This window comes from Athene noctua, chromosome 2 (assembly GCF_965140245.1).
Source record: "Athene noctua chromosome 2, bAthNoc1.hap1.1, whole genome shotgun sequence".
Classification (NCBI taxonomy): Eukaryota; Metazoa; Chordata; class Aves; order Strigiformes; family Strigidae; genus Athene; species Athene noctua.
In genome coordinates, this window is record NC_134038.1 from 78,953,046 (window position 1) to 78,975,226 (window position 22,181).

General features: G+C 36.6%; 1 protein-coding gene across 5 annotated transcripts in view; it reads right to left on the reverse strand.

Annotated features, from left to right (window-relative positions):
* SEMA5A (semaphorin 5A) overlaps nt 1-22,181 on the reverse strand; it is a 348,842-nt gene that overhangs the window by 193,414 nt on the left and 133,247 nt on the right. For all 5 annotated transcript variants that reach the window (XM_074899498.1, XM_074899502.1, XM_074899501.1 and 2 more), the window contains one exon: nt 9,668-9,713. In XM_074899498.1, the coding sequence (XP_074755599.1) occupies nt 9,668-9,713 (46 nt within the window). The remainder of the gene's footprint in view (nt 1-9,667; nt 9,714-22,181) is intronic.

The window sequence follows — 22,181 nt, forward strand, 5'->3', positions numbered from 1 at the left end:
TCTGAAAATGAACTTTAGTCTTCTGTTCTCAATGCAGACCAGGGCTAGCTTCCTATGCTATGACTAAGCAACATCCCTCTCAAACATTTAGCAGCAACAACCCACATCTTACACTGGACTTAGTAGTATTGACTGGGCAAGTAACACGCTGGAAGTGGCACAGATTGGCCCTTTGTGGCCTGAACCATTTAGGAGAGCAGGAACCTCCCTCCTATGCACCCCTGCATGGGCTCCTTGCCTATCAGCATTCTTGTTGCAGATCTTTCCTTTTCTTTAGGTTATAGCAACAACTGTCCATGCTTCTCACCCTCAGTATGGCTGCTTTGTTTCCTTGAACATTTCAGAATCCTGCTTTTCCTTAATTGCAGTAGCAAAAAACTAGTCTCTTGACTTTGAAAATTTTTTGATCTCTTCCCTAGGGATGAAGGGAGCAGAACTTTTTGCCTTATGAAAACAGCCCGTTCTTCCCATAGTTCAGCAGCTGGGTGCAACCTTTAACAGCACTGTGTCAAAGGCTCCTTAGAGCTCAGTGTTGAGATGTGTATCAGAATTTTTTCTGCCTAGTGGCAAGGGGGCACGAGGTTGCTCCACCATTTTCTCTTATTCTCAGTTTAAATGTTGAGTTTTTTTAATTTCATGGGTCAACAAGCAACGGCAGGGTATGCTACATACCACACAGTGTCCTTATGCTATGTACTGATGACTGCTAACATACAGGTGTAAGCTGAACTCTCCTCCTATAGAATTACCCAAAGAATTACCCAATAGCATCTATGCCTCCCACAGAATTACCCAAAAGCATCTATGTCCATTAGTTTAGCAGAACTGTTGAACGGATCTCTGCAGTACTGGAAAACATAATCCTCTCTCTGACTGAGAAGATGCATCTTTAAGCCTACTCTCTGAATATGCATGGCATACAAACTGTGGTTGAATTCAAATTAGTAGTTACAGGCCAGAACAGATAATGAAGTTCCATATCAGTGTCTGTAAGCAAAAATCGATAATCATGTTTGCAGATACTGTAATACAGATATAATATCTTCCAAAACATACTGAATATTTCATCTCTTTTCTAAATTGCTCAGCACTGCAGCATCTCAGTGCTAAACAGCTGAAACTCTACATCAGCAACTGCTTGTAGCAGACACTCCACCTGGGCAAGACAATACAAGAATTAAGACAATCTGCTTTCAGTCTACATATTAGTATTTTCTGCTTTCATTTTCTGCACAGTCTGCTAACATTCTGGCACTTTTTCAGTGTAGAGGCTACACAGAAGGAGGCTGATTCTCAAAGGAGTGCCTGTCTCCCTCCCCACAAGTATGGCCTTGTTGTCACAGAATACTGCTTTAGTCCAGAATTCGCTGAAGTATGCCATGGTCCTATACAGTCCCAGTATTTGGAAAGCAGCAGCCCCATTTCTTTTCAAACAGAAGCTATTTGTGCATATGTATTGGTAGACTCATGTTTGTGAAAATGTAAACATGAGTGTCACCTTCTTAGGAGAAGACATTTCCACAATTACTTTTAGTGCAAATAATGCAGGTCTGGTCAACCACTATACATACCAGGAAAAATTATCAGAAAGGGCTGAATTATACCATTAAAAAAGCCACATCATCTGTTTCATATCTGCTTAAAATGTACATACATAGCTTTTGATATCACCTCTATTTCTCATGAGAACAAATGCACTCATATTATATACTTAGGTGATCCAGGCTGCTGCTTTATCTTAGGAACAAAACACAGATGTTTAATATCTAAAGAAAAGAGGAGCTTTTCTCCAGTGGAAGTGAAAAATTTTAGTACCTATTTTTCTTCTTTACTGTGAAACCGGAACAGAAAATTATTGTAAACAGACAAGAAATGCAGCCAAACAAACAGAGGTAAGAAAGAAAAGATAGAAATAAAAAAGCTAAGCTCTTCTAGCTAAATGGATGTGTTCAGACTCATTTGTCCAGATATGCACTTGCACTTGTATTTCAGTACTGGCACAAAACAATGACAGATACTGAAAATAAGTGAAAAATGACAACGTCTCTGCCTGGCTTTTTCTTCTCTTTTTCTCCATCTCCCAAAAGACTAACACATACTGATAAGCCAAAACAGCAGCAAAGCCCTGCCAATTTGCCAATACTCTTTTGCTTCACTTAGACTCTTTCTGAATTTACATGACAAATTTCAGCTCCACTGAAAGGTAAGCAATTACAGATTCTAGAAACTAAAACCCTCCAATTATGTAAAAGCCAAGTGTAAATAAATAACAAGCAAAGATGAGCAGAAGAGGAGTCATATATCCAATTGGTCGCTTCATATGCCCTCTACATAGTTTTGCAAAGGGGGTCTGCATATGAACTCAGAACACCACACCCAAAAAACCCTCAAATAGATAATATATGTAACTACACCTATGCAAATGAAAAATCCCATGCATGGAAAGAATATTCAGAATAAAGAGTGAATCAGTACTTAGCCAAATGCAGCCAAAGACAGTTTCAGAATAGTAGCCATCTTCTTCATTAACATGTAGCTGAATCTATGAACACCAGTTGTTTCAGTAGCAACATTTTTTTCCAACAGAAATTAAGCACTGTCTTCTGGTAATTAATTTCCTCACAAATACACTATAGAGTGAAGATCGGGATTTGTGTGATCTAACACAGTTTATCTAGCTTGAGGAAGCCCCTTTCAGTTGCATGTAAAATAGGTCATTTGAGTAAAGGTTAGCCATACACGCAATTACTCACTTCTAGCCAAATTCATCGTTTTTTGGCTTCAATTAACTTATAAGTTTGGTCAGAAACTACTGTTTTGTGAGCAGAAAACAGCATAATGAAATTACTAATGGTATCACAGAAAAAGAACTGGAATGAATTTGAAGGAGCCAAGTTCATCTCTACCCGCCACAAAGGACTAGCTCTGGTTTCACAAATACTTCTTAACTCTTCTTTAAATTCTTAATTATTTAATTTATTTTTTTGTGGACTTGCTGTATAATAAAATGCAACAGTCTGCCATCAGAAAGGGATCAAAAAGAGAAAGAGGTATTGCGTAGAAGTGGCATTGTGTTACATATATGTACTGCGCTTTGTCTTTTTTTCTTTTAAACTCTGTTCTCAGCACCGCCATGTAGAAAAGGTACCAGTTCAAATACCTCCTCAGGTTTTGCTCATCCATAGTACCCAAGAAGTAGTTTGCACCTGCTCTATCACCTTTCAGTCACTCTGCAACTTGCTCATCTCAGTCTTCTTTGGATAAGTTTTATGAGCACTAGTTGCTCCCTCAGCTTCTAAGCTTTCAAGGAACTTGGAACAGCATCCAACGTTAACACTAACTTATCCGCTCTGCTTATGCATTTTTCATTCACACGTCCCAGACACAAACATGAAGGGCCCAAGCAGAAATAACGCTTTGGTGGCTAATGCTCCCTTCACATAAAGAAGGGAAAAAAACCATCTGTAATAAGGAGGAGTGCTCTCTATTCCCCTCACCCTTAAGTAGATACCAGGCACAGGAGAACCCAATGGAGGGGATTTATGAATTTGTTTGGTTTGGATTTTTTCCCCGCTTAGGGACTCAAATAGAATGTTAAATCTCAGTCAGCTTTGCATCTCGATATTGCCAACTTATGACTGTCACAAGTTAAGGGAACTAACCTAAGGACGTCCTTATGCCTTCAAGTGTGAAATCAGAAAAAGTTTTTCTTGCATCTCCTTTTCTGCACAGGTAGCTTCACCCAAAAATAAAAAGATTTGTGAAGTTTTTTTCATATCTTCCACAAATCAGATATCTATTACACAACTAGTAACTGTAAGTAACATAAAACGCAAAAAAATAAATGGATCGAAATGGAGTGTATGAAAGTTTTAGAAAAAGCATTAAGCTGCCTTTTAATGGATTCTATTTATTTGGCAGCTCAACAAATTAAGATCAAAAGATTAAAGCTTAGCTTCCTTACCTTTACCTCTGAAGTTCTTGATCATAACTGAAAGTTTTTAATATCAACATAAGTTAAAAATTTGACTCTACATGATGACTTCTTACATGGTTTCATTTTGTTCACAGCAAAGGGAACCCTAGGGCACTGCCCCAAAAATGAACTGTAAGGAGAGTCTGAGTGATTTGTGCCTCTGTTAAAACACCATTCTTTCTAGATTGAGCCAAATACCACCTTAGCCAAAAAGACAAACTAAGATTATGAAAGCCTATCAGAAAAGACATAATACGATCTCAGTTTATAATAAAAATAATAATCAATCATTATCTTCAAAATGGGATTACAACCTTGGTAAATAGTTGATTCCTTTAAACAGAATTTTAAAAATCAAGTGTTGTTAAAAAATTATATTATCTATTATAATTAAGGTAAAAATTTACAAAAGTGTTTCAGGTTATATATATGAATTCATTTGTAAAAACCCTCAATCATTAAGTCAGATTCCCTCTGTTTAACCTAGATAAACACAAAGCATATATTCAAACTATATTACAATTTACTTAACTCATTATTTAGCCTACCATCTAGCCATTAATGACTCTCATAAAAGCAAAATATCATATGTAACAGGTATTTCAGACACTTTTGACACATGTAAACACCAGCAAGAATCCCATTCTGTAAAATTAATTTTCCAAAGTAGCTCCTTTTCCTAACAATTCATAGATCCACTCTTGCCTTTAATTCCTTGAATGCCTCAATAATGGGTCTGTATATACATATATATACACACAGGGGGCTAAAAGTGCCTTTAAAAAATGGACTTGGAGGTATGTGTACTTCTAACTGAAAAATGTGCAGATTCAGCATGAGAAAAAAATCTCAGAATTATGTAACTACAGGAGCAGGTGGAATAGGCTCATATTCAACCTTCTGGGCATTTTAATCTGAGAACAGGATTCATAGATGGAAGATTCAGATGAAAAAGCCAAACTCAAGCATGTGCCCTGTAAATGTCTTAACAATCTGAGTTTGTAAAGAAGGTTATCTTATAGATGAAGAAAAGATGCACACGTTCTATCAGGTTTGTGAAAAGCTTATACATGCTGGCTTGTAAAAATGTTTATGGCAATTGTAGCATAAACACTTTTATAAGCCAGCATGTATTGGCTTTCCGTTCTTTACAGATACATCAGCAAACTTGTCATGTAGGTAGACACAAACAAGCATTTGAATTCAGAAGCTCTCTTTTCAAAGAATTTGGAAAAAAAATGGTGAAAAATAGTCACTTGTTAGAGCCATCCTGTATATGATGTCAAAGCCCCACTATTAATCTTAACGTTGGCTAGATATCACCTTTTTAAAAAACATTTTTGGAAACAAATCTATTCATTTAAACACTAGTATTTAGATTTCTGCTTTTATATTTTAAGGAATATAAGACACTTTTCAGGAAATCCAGCTTTCATCTTGACCAATGCTTTACGGATTATTCTACTATTACTTGAGGTGAGCAATAACAAAGCAAAACTCACAAAACAAAACCATGCAGAGTCAGGCGTTCTATGTCTGTGAACCTACTATCGCTGTAGTAAGAGTTATAAAATATTTGTCCTACAATCACAGCCCAATGCGTGCTTCTTCCCTAATCCATAATCGCTATGCACACATTGTTCCAACAGTCAGCTTTGAACAATTTGACTCTTAGGTTTCTCCAGCAAGAGCTTAAAAGGCTTTCACTCATTTTATTCTTCTTTATTCTGCTACACAAAGGAAATTGCTGAGACACATCAAATACTGGTTTGCTACAGACACTATCATATGAAACTTGCTTACTCAAACAACAGGATTTTCCTATAAAGTACAGAGCACAGAACCATGACATGTGGGATGACAACTTTGATGCACCCACAATGGGCAACGATGTCTCACTGCATAGTCCTAGCTCACGTTTAGATACACATCCTGTCTGATACGATCTAGTAGCACTCTAACCCTCATTTTACAAGGGATTAACTTTGACTAAACTGATGGAAACAGTACCCTTTTAATACATGAATTTCTGTTCGGCATTTCTTTTGTGAGAACTCATATTGCAAGTGGCTGTCTAGTTTTGTTTATTTTTTAAAGAAGGGTTATCTTGTGTTTCAAAACTATTTTCCAAGTATACACTGTAGAAAGCAGGGCACACACATATTTTGGCCCAAAGGAACTTTTGCAGAAGTGTGCAAACAAGGAGTCCTCATTACACTTTATTCCTTTATAGAGAGCTTTCCTATTACAAAAAAATATCTGATGATATTGCAATGTCTAAGAATATTCCAAAATAATACTTTATTTATACAATGTCTAGCTTTACAAAAATATACATAAATTTATAAACAAAAGATTTGCAAAGATGTTTATGCTGCAATTAAATGATTCTTACTGTTCCAGTTTCTTACAGGTAACATTAAGCCTTTTATCTTCATAATAGCAGCGTGTGGACAAACTAACAACACGTTCCAACAGATACTTAAGCATGACAAATGAAGAAAATTGTTTATTCAAAAATAACTGAAGTGCATCAACAGTCAAGATTAAGTTTTAGGCATTCCCTTTATTTTCCAGATAGAAAAGTACTATGAAAAAAAATCAAATGATGAATCAAACTAAAAAAATAAAGCATCACTGTAAAGAAAATAGTTATAAAACTCTAATTGAAAACCGAAGAAATGGAGGATGTCAATTGCAACCATCATCCTTGCTTCCATGCTGGAAGTGTCTGATGTGCATGAGGAAGAGTCATCAATTTTCCTCCTCCAGACTTGCAACAGCAAAGATAAACCGCTGTATAAATTGCTTTGTTTCTAGCCCTTTCATATTGTTATTGTGCTACACTGAAAAGTTCTTAACAGCTATCAATTCACTGTGCAACTTGTCTTCTAGATGTGAAAACATAGTTTATTAGCTTGTGAAACATCTACATGGTTTTACAAAGGCTAGTTCATGCAAAGAAATCAAAGTGAGCGACATAAGTAGAATAATTAACTGGGTTTTTAAGTTGTTATTATTGTGACAACTGTGTGATCAAAAAAATGCTAAAATTTCATCTGTCCGTAGATAAAGTGTCAAAGTGTTCAGTCCTTCAGCAAACAAATGCTAACACACAAGAGTATTGAGTTAAAACACAGTATGTTTTATTTCTCCTGTAAAATTCCATCACTCTGTGTTGCAAGGGTTTCATATCACTTTTACTTTCCTTCTCACTTTTGTTCCTACCTCTCTAATAGAGTTTTAGGGTTGAAAGATCTGGAGCTTAAAAATACTGTAATTTTTAATTGTTAACTTGCCAAACTTTATATCTTATTTAAAATATTCCTTTCACCACATGTGAATGGGATAATACATGCCCTAAAGTTTCAGAAACTGAAGTTTTTACCTGAGTTAATCCTATAAAACATGTTGGGATGACTGGGATTGCAGCTAGGATTCTGTCGTTCCAACAAAACTTATCTCAATGGTCTGTAAAGCTCAGTGAATCACTTGGTAAAAACACTCTTGACTCTAGGGGGGTTTCAGGTTGGTAGCTGGTAAGTTTAAATTCCAAGATTCCAGAGGAATGATTACTGTCTTTGTCATTACTAAAGTTTTCACACTTCCCACCATAAGACAGACTCTCTTCGTGTCAACATTTCCAAAGTCTGAGAACAGTTGTGCATCTTTATGACTGAAGACTTGTAAGAAGATTTCAAGCAAGTAACCAACAGTAAGGACAGCAGCACTGACCCCTGATCATGCCCTGGGGTACCTGGAGGTGCTCTCTCAAACCTACTTTTATGACTACTTCATACTTTCTTACCAGATTATAAAATAATCTGAGTATGTTGTGTAATGAGTTTGGAAGTTCTAAACAATATACCTTCATTCTGGCTTCCTTGCACCAAAACAAAGGTTCAGGCACCTCACAGCTGATTTGGAGCTGCCATAACATCCAAGGAAATACATCTTTTAGATATCCTGGGACACTCTAACAGAACCAGAAGGGAAGCAGAGAGGAAGAGGAGAAGAGTCATAATGGTAGGTCTGAAAATGATGAAAAAAACCTGAATACTTGGTGAAAGAAAAAAAGAATTACATACTTTGATTTTGAAATACAACCTCCCTACAGGGTTCTGGAAAAAAGTTAGAAGATACAGAGGCAAACCAGTGGTGCTACAGCATTGATGATGGAAGAAGAAACTTTATCAAAAGTAGTTTACCAATTTGAGAAGACTGTTTAAAGACTTCTGCATGTTCGTGAGACCAAAACCTAGTAACCTAGTGTAACATCAACAGTATGATTTCTGTCCTCATTTTATATTTTTTGCTGATTGGGGTGTGAGGGTGTTTGTTTGAGTCAGTCAGCACAATTATAAAACTCTGTAATCTACAGATTTCTCCCTTATTAGTGAATTCAGCCTACTGATACTTATCCTAACAGAGGAAAGCTGTGAACTTCAATCTATGAATTAGCAGAATAAACTTCCAACAGCACCATCGAAGACCTCTCAGTGCAGCCTCTCAATAAGAATCTTCAGGACTTAACCCAAATTATTTGCCAGGATATTGAATATGTCACAAAAGGGGAAAGCAGACAGTCTGAATTCTGGATATTAAAAGTGTTTGGTGCATCACAGCCTTAAGAACTAGCAACAAAACTGCACATTTATTAATACTGCAATTTTAGGTAATTTTAGGCCAACTTCAGTTCTTATTTCTAGTAATCTGGGAAGATAAAGGAATTCTGCAAGCCTAATTAAAGCATACACAAGGTGCTCCACAGATCACAAGGAGAGCCTTGCTTGAACACATTTTACTTTTCTGTATTCAACTGTATAGTATTACTTCATGAAATAATAGACACAGTACTGAATCTAAAGCTAGTTAATTTTAAATTGCATAAATGGAAAAGATGATGAGAAATCATAAATTTCTATTTCACTGGTATTTTCTAGTTCTACACCTTAGCAAGTTAGCCAACTCAATTAAATTTACTAAAACAACTCTTAGAGCCAAGAATACAAGACTGATGGTTAGAAATTATGCCAACGTTAAAAATAATGGAAGAGAAGGCCAACAAAATCTAAACAAGGAACACCACTCAGAACACTAAGGAAAGACAAGATTGCTGGTATATGGAAATCATATGAAGTTCAGGGAAAAAGAAATTGATCAGGGATTCTCACCTTTCTATGAAGCCTAACTGCCTCTTCCAAGCCCTAAGAAGTTTTAAACAACAAATAGCTGCATATATATGAAACTGAGATTTTGATACCTGTGTTCACACACTTGCTGTTTTGTTTGCCTAATTTAACTTCAGTAATGAATTTTTTAAAAATCATTATTTTAAAATTATATTTTATCTAGAATAACAATAAATTCTGAATACAGAAGTTACACAACAATAAATTGGAACATTTTTCTAAGAGAATGTGATCCTTCTTCCCAGCCTCATTTTTGATAGATCTACTCTAACAACATCACAGCCGAGTAAGGTAACATCAAGTCTGTATGGCCTGGGACAAAGGCTAATCTGGCATTAACATGGATAATATGACATATATTATGGGGCGGTAAAGAGGACAAAAACAGATGCACACTTATCTCCAATTATAAAGTGTATTAATATCTTAATTATCTGCTTTAAAATACCTGCTTACCTACATCATGCAGATGAACTAAGGAAACAAACATAAAACATACCTGTATCAGAGAGAGATCCTCAAGCTGCAACCTGAAGAGGTAGTTTCTGGGATTAAAAAAATAGTAGATAAAAATTAATTGTTATTAGTGTTTAAGTTAAAAAAAAAATGTTACTAGCATTTAAATAAAAACATAATTAATGAATATAAAAGAAAAAAAATTTAAAATGACGGTACTCAGGACTCTATTTCAGGGACTGTCTTAACATACAGCCCTTTGGGCTAAGGACTATAACAATTTCTAAAACCAATTTTTATCTTTAATGACTGGCTGCATATGAATAAAGTAGATATTTATGCTGCATACAGGCACATCGGAGTCATTCCTCCAGTCTTCCTTTAGAATCAATGGGAAGAAATACTCAGTGCTTTGGCAGATTTGTGTGACCAGCGTTAGATGTCAAAATGAGAATAAGAGGACAGGCAGATTAAAGCTGTCAGTTTGTCTCCACAGTGATGGGAACCTTACGCACTTAGCTCAGACACAGATATGTAAAGTCTGAAGCAAAGGATCCCAGTATGATGGAGTGTCTACAGAAGCCAGAGTTTTCACAACCATACCCAGTCTAGCTTCTTTGAAACCCAAGGATTTTTTCCCATGTACAGCAGGAGCTACACATGAACCAAGCATATTTTTCAAAAGACCACGCTTTTATTGCAAAAGGATTTCTCACTCCATTTTTTTTTTCTCTACAGCAGTATTGATGCACGTCTTGAACTTGGGAGGAGTTCAGGCAAAACACAAAAAAGACATGATTCAAAGGCACTGCTCGAAACATGGAGAAATGATGGGTTAGGCTACTCAGAAAGGGGAGCATGCCCCACTGGCCAAAGTCACTTCCTTCAGCACCTCCTGGTGCAATATGTGTGCTATCACAACTCCTCCCAACTCACTGTCTATCTAGTTAAAGCAGCTGCCTTGTTACACCTGTTCTGATAAACCAGCTCTGTTGGTAGCAGTTACGGTATCTGTTCATGACCCTCACAAAAATGAGCAAATACTACACTAGGTTTGAACTGATTTCAGTACATCCTTCTCTAGTGCTGATTATCTTTCATGCTAGATCTGCAATAAGGCTCTTCCATGTTCCATGTCCATATCCCTCCTGCTCAGTTTTTCCTTTCTTTCTTTGTTTCTTCTCACACCTTTTTTCCTTTTCATTATGTCTTTTTTTTTTTTAAATACGTTTTCATATATATATAAGATTCTTCAGTCTTCTTTGCCTAATTTTTACCTTATTTAAAGTAATTCTGGTTTTGCAATGTCACTACAGAGTGATTATGCTTTATAGGTAAAAATAAGAAGGAAGAATTTTTTTAGAGATTACTATAATTACTTCAGCTTTAATTTATTCATAACAAATCACAGGATCACAGAACCATTCAGGTTGGAAAAGACCCTTGGGATCATTGACTCCAACCATCAGCCCTGCTCTACAAAGTTCTCCCCTACACCATATCCCCCAACATCTCATCCAAATGACCCTTAAACACACCCAGGGATGGTGACTCCACCACCTCCCTGGGCAGCCTATTCCACTGTCTGATGACTCTTGCTGTGAAAATTTTTTTCCTAATGTCCAGTCTGAACCTCCCCTGTTGGGAGTTTAAAGCCATTCCCTCTTGTTCTATCACTAATTACCTGTGAGAAGAGACCAACAGAATCTGTAACATTAATTTATAAGATTTCAACAAATTCACTTAAAGTAACAAAAAGCAGATAACAAAGAGATAAGTAAATTTAAATTCAAATTTAAATATTTGCAATATTCACAAATTATCTGCAATATTACATCTATGCAACTGGTAGAAGCGTAATCCAAATTAAAATTAGGCCACATTTTTTTTAGATAATAATTATAAATCTTTCAAAGAGTTATGAGGTATTGTTAATGGTCACAGATGGTCAGGAGCTGTAGTTTACGTCTCTTGTAAAATTCTTTCAAATGAGCCAGCAGGGATCAGGGGAAGGAACAAAAACTGTGTCTAAAAAACGAATTTTTTTTTTTCCCAAACATGTATCTCAGAAACACAACCACCATCATGGCCAGCTTTATTTATGGACTCTGGAGTGCAGCTATGTGTATTTACTTACTGTCTCTGGCACATATATGGTCTAAATAAATTGTGGATGTATAGTAATTGGGTCACTAGACTTTCCTAGGAATATTGCTAAAGAGAGTTACTCAAAATGCAAGAGGAGGGCTATTAAGAACAAGAATTCATCAGAAAATAATATAAGGACAGAATATTTGTTATTAGCACAGACAAATCAGCATAAAGAAATAACTCAATTACTTGGCTTTGATTCATGAAGAGACCTGAAGTGGGCAAAGAAAACAGTACATTGCAGGATAGTGTTTACACAAAGATTCATCCACAAGCTACATTCAAGTTGACTTGAAGGACTTGCGCTGAAACATCAGGAAGCAATACATATATCTTTCTAACCTATCTACACTCTCTCTGTAAGGACGAAAATTACTTTCTCACCTGCAAAATGTCTTGTTCAGAAATATTCAGCAGGGAACATAAATACTTAGCCTGCTACTCATCTCACTGCATATAAGCTTCCATCAACCATCACTGATTGTGCTTCTTTCACTCGAGATATAAAAGTTGAAGAAACCTACAACTTCACTGATGTTGCAAATCTTTTTTTCCATTTACAGAAGCAGAGCAACTTTTTTCTTCCAGGGAAATTGAAACTGCATCCTCAGCAGGTATAAAGTGTTTTCTTAACTCAGTGGTATCAAACTCACAAGAGTAGGACATAAACGCCCCATCTCACACTACAAATAAATGCAGTCTCTGTCACAGAATATATGAGCAGTCTGGTCTCACACTTTCGGTTGTCGTGTCAGTACTTAGCATGGTGTCATGTCAATCTCTATGAGCACTTCATCTTGAGTTATCTACTGAAGATTTACCACTGATGTGGCATTTTAAGAGAGATTATCAAATTATTAACGTTTTTCTTTAATGGGTTTTCATCCTGACATCATTTCACCCTATTAAAAAGTAAGCTATTGTCCCAAATTGTAAAAATTCTAAATTAACAAATACATAAACACAGTGTCAGCCTGAAGAAAAAGAGGGAGGCTGAAAGTTATGAGGGGTTTTTTGGTAGAAAAATAGATTTGTATCCTATGCAGTAGAGCACAACACTTCTACCCATTAATGTATCCAGTGTGGAATTAGAAATATTGACCCTGTAAGTGTTAGGGAGACTAAAATATCTATATTCATTTGAATGAGCCAAGAGCCAGAGCTAATTAGTGTATATTTTTCAACTTCCTGTGGCTGCCAATAACCAATTAAAATATTATTTTCAGCCTCATAAAGCCAGCAAAAAGAAAATGGAATATGAAGAAAAGCAATGTGCAAGACATAGTAAAAGCATTACACTTTAGCACCATAGAGGTAACTGGGCAAATGGACAGCACAAAGTGACTGTGACTACATAAATAATGCTAGGATAAGTGCCAAACTAGCACTTGGAGAGCCATCAGAGCTAATCCTACCTAAATGTGCCCACTTCAGTAAAACTTGCAAGACTACGTTTGGCTCTACAAATACAATAGTTTAACATTCTAAGGTATGCATCTCTAACATGAGAACTCGTTTAGAAAGGACATGTATTAGGGAAAAAAAAAAAAAAAAGTGTGACAGTAAAAAAAACCCACACACTTAATACATTAATAAATCCGGCAGTCCAAAGAAAAAGTCAATGCTAATTTTCATTACATGTGCAGAGCCATTATGCTTCTCGTGAGACAGGTGACAATACTTTTTTCAATATGTTATTGAGATTATGCTCTGGATTGGCATTTTTCAACCTCTGTTTGGCTTTATTCTAGTGAATTTATGCCTTAAAGGCAACAAGGGATGTGAAATAAAAATGACCAAATACATTTCTGAAGTATAGATACAGACCTTTTAGCACATGACCTGTCTCCTGTCCAAATATGGTGGTAATAAAAGCAAGAAATAGTACTTTATATGTTGGAATTAAACTGATTTGACACTGGCGGTAATTAGTAAATTTGTTTCCATTCAGTGCTTAATGAATGAGGAAAGCAAATATGTTTCATAAATCTGCAAACAGAAGGACACAGTAATGAGAAGAAAACACAACTAACTCTGAGATAAAGCAGCATCCTATATTCCTTCAGAGAGCCAGCAGGCAATAAGCATTTTGCTTTACATTCACAGCACTGAACAAATTTTCTAGCTGAATTATGATAACTATAACCTGTTAATCAAGAGCTTTCTCAAACCTAATGACAAAGACTTCCACTGGTATCAGTGGGAACTTAAAGAAGCACCACAAAAAGCATGCTCATCACATTCATGACAATAATGTATTTAGATCTATTGCAGTGAATACATTCAGTATGACTACAGATAAAGTATAAAATGAATCTTCTGTATGTTCCTAAACAAGTTCATGTCAAAAATCAATTGAAAACCCTTAAAGATTCAAAAGTATAGCATGTTAGTAATGGTTGTTAAATCCAGCACTTCACCCTTTTCCTTTCTAAAGCAGCAAGATATGAAACATGAATGCAACAACAAATGCTGTTGCATTAAACAGAGATGTGAATTAGAAGAACATCAAGATGGCACATAGATCTTAGGAAAACGTACTATAGATTAAGCTTCTGAAAAACTCATGAGATAGCAAAAAAAATCCCAGCCACCCCAAGCCTCCATATGCATCTGCAATTGGAAGACTGAATCAATAAATAAGGGCTACAGCAAACTCAGAAACTCAAAGCACAACCAGACATGCTGCCACATCTCCTGGAAATAAAGCAGTAAACTGTGCGCTTCTTTCAAGAAACTATTCCATATGAAAGAAGAAAATTTTATTGAATTTACTGGAACTAAAAAATATTAAGACTGATAATGAAAATTATAAGCTCTGTAAGAATCAGTTATTAAGCAAAAAGTCACGATTCCACAATCAAGATGGGAAAGTTCTGGGAAAAAATCAATTCCAATTCTGCAGTGTAGTAAAATAAGCAATTACAAATAACATCCCAAAAAAAAAAAAAAAAAAAAAAGAAAAATAAATAAGAATAGGAGGAAATGAGATATTCAATATAAATAAAAAATTATGTCAAGGTAAAATAGGAAAAATATGTGAAAAAGATAAGAATGATAGATTGAAAATAAAAGAAACCTAATCAAAGTGGTCTTGTTGAACTATTATATGAAAATGGTCAAATTACACTAATGAAAGCAGAATGGTCAATAATTAATTTTTTGTCTTCATTTTGCAGGAAATATAAGCCTCAGCAAATGAGAATAACGAAATTAAATAAGTAGCTTAGTGATGAATGCTAAAGATGTGAAAACAGCAAATACACAGAGGGAAATATTTTCAGACTATCAGGTCATGCCGATTCAACCTAAAAATTATGGTGACGTGATTTTGGTCTTCTTATTGCTCTTTTTTAATAATTTTTGAAATTACAGGCATTCTTGAGGAATAAAAGACTAACTATATTTTATTAGCATTCAAAAGGGCAAAAAGGAAGACTCAGGTGATCAGATCATAGGCTGACCAGCAAGACACTGAGCTTGGCAAACAGAGTAAGAAAAACACTACTAGAGTAAATTAGGAAATAATAAATTAAATTAATCCACTCAAAGGTCCTGTAAAATCTGATTTCCTTCTCTGATGGTTGCTCATCAGGATTAGCAAATCTTACTATATTCACTTCCCTGTGGCTCCACATAGAGCCTCAGCAGCAACTAGAGATCCTAAGAACATAGCGCTCCTGCACAGATGTCAAACAACAGCCAGTCATCACTTCTACATATTTCTTGCCATGGGCTTCTCCAGGAAAAGCAGAAAGGCACCAGTGACCTGTTCCTGCAGTTCTGGAGCCCACTCTCCTCCTGAAGTCCCATCGTGCCATGTCATTTCAATCTGAACTACCATCTTTTCCTGTTGGTCCCTGCTTCTCACACACAGCACCCAAGTTCCCCAGTCGGATATGGCCTCAGGATGTTTGTCACCTGTGCCCCTCTGACACATGCAGATCAAGACTTTTCTGAATATTATGGATTAGTCCAGATAAATTTGTGAGCTTACTCAGCTATTTACTTAGTAAGCTGTTGTTAGGTTCAACTTTCTCCTGAAATATCACCTCATTCAAAACGTGAACTCTATATTGCGTAACTGTGGCTGACCGAATCTTTAATGCTTTTTAATGTTGCAATACACATGTCTTAGTCTGGAGGAGGCTGAGGGGAGACCATATCACCCTCTACAACTACCTGAAAGGAGGTTGCAGAGAGATGCGGATGAGGCTCTTTAAGGAAGTAATAAGCAATAGGACAAGAGTTAATGGCCTCAAGTTGTGTAACAGAAGGTTTAGACTCGATATTAGGAAACATTTCTTTCCAGAAGGGGTTGTTAGGCGTTGGAATGGGCTGCCCAGGGAGGTGGTGGAGTCCCCATCCCTGGAGGTGTTTAAGAGTCGGGTTGACATAGTGCTTAGGGATACGGTGTAGTTGGAAACTGTCAGTGTTAGGTTAATGGTTGGACTGGATGATCTTCAAGGTCTTGTCCAGCCTTGATGATTCTGTGATTCAAAGTACATCTCCCTGGTTTTTACGTTTTGGCAGATATGGCATACACTGTACAGGACCCACCCACATAAACAGCCATGCAAATCTTATTTGCCCTTGTTACCATTTCATTGTTCAACATATTAATCTTCTGTTTCTTGGATTAGAAATTAAATATAAATGCTGCTGTTAAAACTCCTCAGGAAAAAAAAAAAAAAGGAATGGGCTTAAACAAACAGAAATTTTAGACTGTTCGCATCTTTTGTGGCCTCTTTTCCTACAGTAATCTCTTTTGGCACATAAAGTTTGCTTGAGCTGTTTTTTAGGGGGAAAGGGAGAGCAGAGGGAGAAGGTAACAAGTCTAAGGTAGCTAAAGTTTGGACTATTTTTTTACATTTTATTATTTTATTAGGAGAAGAAACTGCAACAACAAAATGATCAAAATTATGTAAGTGATCACATTAATGCTAAAGATACTTAAAGGAAGAAGTGTTACTAACTCGGTGGCCCACATTTTCGAAGCCAGCCTTGAATTTCCCTCCTGTGATCATGCTGTAATATTCTGGTAGAGCCATTTCCAACAAAGCCCTTCCCTTCAGTGGAAGCTCATTGTACATGGGAAATTCAGAAGCAGGATGAACACCGATGTAAGCACATGATGTCAACACATCTCTATATAAAATGCAGTCTCTTTCCCATCAGATTTTGAGAGGTGAAGGTCAAGTGCACAATATTCATCATTGCACTGTTAAATTTTCTGACTGCACTCTTTGAATGAGGAGTGAGACCCACACACCCACCTAGCATCCAAGCAGCCCTCACAAGCTGAGTGCACCACAAGGGCACTATAGTAACTCATGCAAGGCACCAATGCTTCAGAGGCAGGGAAGGGACCTTCACAGACCTGACTGCTGCTCCAAGTCGTACTGTTCTAGGACTTCCATATCATGATTATCAGCCTCTGGTCAGCTGGTAGCTCCCTGCCCTGCATTTCAGTGCCCTAAAGGCACACATACAAGTAGACAAGTTCAGCAAGGACCAAACTGCTGGCAATGTAGGACAGAAACTGTATGTTTGGACTAACATTCATTGTAGAAGAAAGGAGCAGCTAACTGACATGAGAACCAGGAACCAAGAGAAGGCATAAATTACCATATTCTGCAGCAGGACATGTACTACTGCTAGCTATCAGAGATTAAGTGTGTATACATTAAGTCATTACTCCAATTAAAGAGAGGTTCCTTCAGAACACTTCTCATCTGATGCAATTCTGAAGATGGCTTACACTGAAATAGCAGTGTTCTCTGCCAAAGAAGTTCCTTTTACCCCTGCCATTTCTCTTCATCTTACCCTGAGTCAATTCTAGGGCTCCTCTGATGATGCATCATGTTAGTTCCATTAATTAAAATGGCAAGACATTAAATCAGCACAAGAAAAGGAGTAATTTTTGTGAGGTTAGTGAATTGGCTAGTGTTACTCTGCAGCCAGACTATTACCAGAGCTTGTGCAAAGGAGAAAACTGCATAGTGGAATAAGGCATGAGCAGGAGAGGTATAAAGCATCAGCTTTTAAAAATATTTAGGAATCCATTAGCAAGTTAGGAAAGAGAAGCAGTAGGGGGAGAAAGACCTTCCTCTTTTCACAGCAGTAGGATGATAATTTCTCTTAGATTTACCATTAAACCACACCTTAGATTAGATCAGATCAGTCAGTGGAAGGACAGACATTGATTACCCTGCACCGAATGTTAAATGAGCAATAAAACCCAGATGGACATTCAAAGAAATGAATTGGTGCCTGTATATTCTCCCAATATGTGGTGCTCAGAGCATCTCATTAACAAGAAGCTCTCAGATTCTCCTGCTGGGAGCAGACAACAGCAAGAAGCAAACCTGTACAGTTATTTATTCCTTTATTAGAGATTCTTAAACCACTGTTAATGAATCCTTTAATTTGCCTTTCTGTTATTATGGCAAGAATTGGTAATGGTTCAAATTAACGTTCCCAAACACACATCTAATTAAGTGAAAAGGCATACTGTTACAGTCCTTCATCACTAAGATAAGGAGTGACTAAGGCAATAAACCACCTCAAAGCAAGTTATAATCCTCAAAGCAAGTTTAATTAACATTCAGGAGAAAGCCACCGTTATTAGGATGATCTGTATAAAAAATAATGTAAGATATGTCTAAATATATATTATCCGGTTTCTTTAGAAAAAGTTGAATAGCTCTGACATGCATTTATGAAAAGTAACTATATAATTTTAAAGTATGGCTGAACTAACCTAACTTGAATTTTAAAAAATAAATTACCACATCTTCCACATCTTAAGAATCAACTCCAGCTAGGCTCCTACCAGTTTATAATTTCAAGCACAAGAGGCTTGGAAAGAGTAGGATTACTTAATTTTTCCTTAAACAAACAAGTTTCTTCTGACATAATTTTTCTTGCATTGTCTGAATAAAACCATTAAGAAAAAAATATATTTAAGAAGTCTCACATACACACACACAGAGAAACATAAAAAAAGGATCATTTAAAAGGAAAATGTAACCTACTGGATTTGAGACATGCTTCTAGTTGACTCTCATTCTACCAAAATGGCTAGAACACTTTTAAGAATTTTTGATTTATAAAAACTAGAGCTAAGTGTTTATTGCATTGTCAGAGAACAAGAATTTTAAAAGGCAATGCCAGGGCAATTCAGACACTGCTATATCCTTCCCCTGAGCTCGTCCTTTCCCGCCTCAGTTGACCTTTCCAAGAGAGAAAAAAAATGCTGCAGAACATATGGCAAAGCGCTTCCACACAGGAAAAGAAGACAAGGTTGTTATTGGGGAAATCCATGAATCTCCATGCTTACTGGCATTTCAAAATACAGAAATCATTATCATATTTGATTAGAGGTTAAGTCAGTCCACTAAATAACACGTAGAAAAATATTCATCTGAATATTTTATCAGGATTTAGCAGAATAAAATGAAGAAGCAGTCTCTCTTTTCCTTGAGCTTACTGAGGAGCTAATGCCCTGAGAGTAATCCTTTGCTGATGCCACTTATTTATAAAAGTAAATTCTACCCTGCCATATGGGTTTCTTTTAAGAAAACAAATAAATTCCCTAGAAGGTTTTGGATTGCAGGAGAACTCATTTATTTTTATCTGCCAGGTCATATGTGATGTTAAGAACAATGCCTGGGGCAAATTTTAAAGATACAGCTTCACGGGAACATAGCTACATTGCACTGTGTCAAAAGCCAATAGTATTTAGAATGTACTAACAAGTGTTTTACATCCATGCTAAATTTTCTCTGTAGTGTTTCTCATTAATCTATTTTTTTTTGTTCTATTTCACATAAATGTATAATCTCATACAATTTAGCACATACCTATTAAGAAAAAAAGTTCCTTTCACATTAGATCTAGACCCAATTGACGTAACACTGAAAAATCTGTCACATTCTTCAAATGCAAATTTTAAAACCCAGCAACCATAATAAAAATCATTCTTCTTCCCTTAATTCAGCTTCATAAACTGAACTGTAATCTTCATTTGTCTTTACTATGCACTTTGGGCTGTTTGATCAAAGTCAGGCAAGATAAATTTCCCCCATTACCTTTTCTCCTGCCTGTCCCCAACCCCTTCAGCCCACTACCCCATTTCTCAAACCTATCTAAATGATTTTTTATACTCGGATAATTTCTGCAAAAATGTCCCAGGCAAGCAGGGCAACTGTAGGTTGCTACTGAGATCCAGGTTAACTCATCAGTCATTTCAGAAGATATTCCTCTCCCTCTGAAGCCCTCGCCAATGGTACAGATATATCTCCTTTTTCACAGCAGACTGACAGAAGACCAAATGACACTGTTTTAAAACAAAAGTATTGCAGCACTTACGGTTCAGATCCAATATATGTTCTTAAGAAGACCTGTCACACTGGAAGGTATTAATGTTTGTCAAGTCACTCTGACACAAAGACAAGTGCAAGCCTTGTTAAACTTGAAAGTTGTGTTAGCTCCTTTTACAATTAAAACAGGAGGTATAATTGAACCTGTACTGTACAGTAATATTCAGAAATTAAAGCAGTCACTACTAAAAGGCACTGGACTTCATGGTAGGAAATGCACATGAGTGTGACCTATAAAATAAAGACAACCCCCACAGCTGAGGTACGGGATTTGTGAGGAATTTGAAAGGTGAACAACAAGATGGACTGCAGTTACTTGTTTCTACTGCATACATGACTGTGCACACTCTAGAAGTAAGCCAGACTCAAACAAAACCAAATTGCATTGGCATCAGCAGCCTCTCTCCCTAACGGGGGTAGTGGGAGAGGGAAAAGTGTGGCAGGGCTCCAAATCTTCGGCAACTCCTCAACACAAGGGAAATACCAGTGCCAGTACTGGATGATTAAAGTGAAGGTATGTGCTAGTACTGGAGTAGTAACATTCACAGATCGCTTCAGTTGGTGTAAGGAAACTGAAATAAGGCTAGGAGACTCCAAATTAATTAACTCAAGTTCTATAGGAGAACTGGACATTTTGCAGAACAAGATAAGTATCAACCAGAGACTTCTCACAAGGACTGGAAGACAGCTTGCGGAGGCATGGGGCAGGTGTAGAGAAAATTGTAAAAAGCCTGGTTTTGCACAACAATTACAGAATGCCCACAGACATCATCAGAAGACCACCTTTACTTCCAAAACTGGACAGGCAAGACTAATCTTAGCAATATAGGACTAGGACTAGTAATTACCTTCACAGTCATTGCCTGCTATGGCAAATACTACAGAATAATGTCCCTTTCATATACTTAGAGATCTCCGTCTCAAGAATATTTCTGTTCTTGTTTTGTTCGCACTGGTAAAATAGGACAAAACTCATTGTTTCTTGCCTAAATTATCCATGGCCAACTTAAACTGATTCAGTTTTCTGCCAACACTACTGTGTAATTTATACAGCTATTTCCTTTCCTAGATGCGCCTGCTGGATGGATTTATGGGCAGGTGCTGTATACATGTTCAGGCTTTGTTTCCCTGCACTACAATTCCAACTCTCTTCATTTGCCTTTTAGCAGCCCTTCCCTACATCTCTTTCGAATTTTGATTAACCCTGTTTAAACATACAGCTTAAAGTCTCCCAAGGACCTTGTGCAATGATATCAATAGTTCTCTGCCACTACAGGAGACACCTTTTGAGGCATCATGGGATCATATCTGTCTTTTTATGTAGCTGCATGACACTGGCAACTTCCAACAGGAATCCAGTATGAATCCCAGCTGGGATCTTCACTACCTTGCTTATGAACAAAAAGGAGCCATGAATCTCATCAGACTGTAGAATTTCAAAAATAAAGGAGAATCACCTGCAGTGAATATCAGTGATGGAAAAGGGATTTAAGAATTTCCAATATTGTCAAACTTTCAAACAAAAACTGTATTTTGTTTGGTTTCTAAGATAGAGAAATTTGAAGGAAGAGTTCACTAACCTCCATTAAGGTGAAAAATAATCAACTGTAAACTTCAGCTGAACCAGGACACAGCTCCTCGTTGTGAAAACCATTCCCCTGGTGTAGAAGAAAACCACCTTACCAAACCAGAGGCCTAGAGGTGCAAGCATCACCTCCTGTTTTTGTCTTGATGCTGGACAAGTAGATCATAAAGAGAGTACTTCTCTTGGGAGTGTATACAGAGTAATCTAAGTTTATTTGTAGCTTTGCCATGTGCTCCATTGTACATTTCCCTCCTTTATCACTGATTTGGTAGATAAAGGAAAATCACATTAGAGGGCTACAAATTATCACTTTCACAACTGAACAGGAACTTTCAACTGTGCAGATCTTACTGAAATCACATTGTACAGCTATTAGTTTTTCAATACTAAAGTATTAGTACAAGATAATAAAAAAAAAATATATTGTTGGAATATTC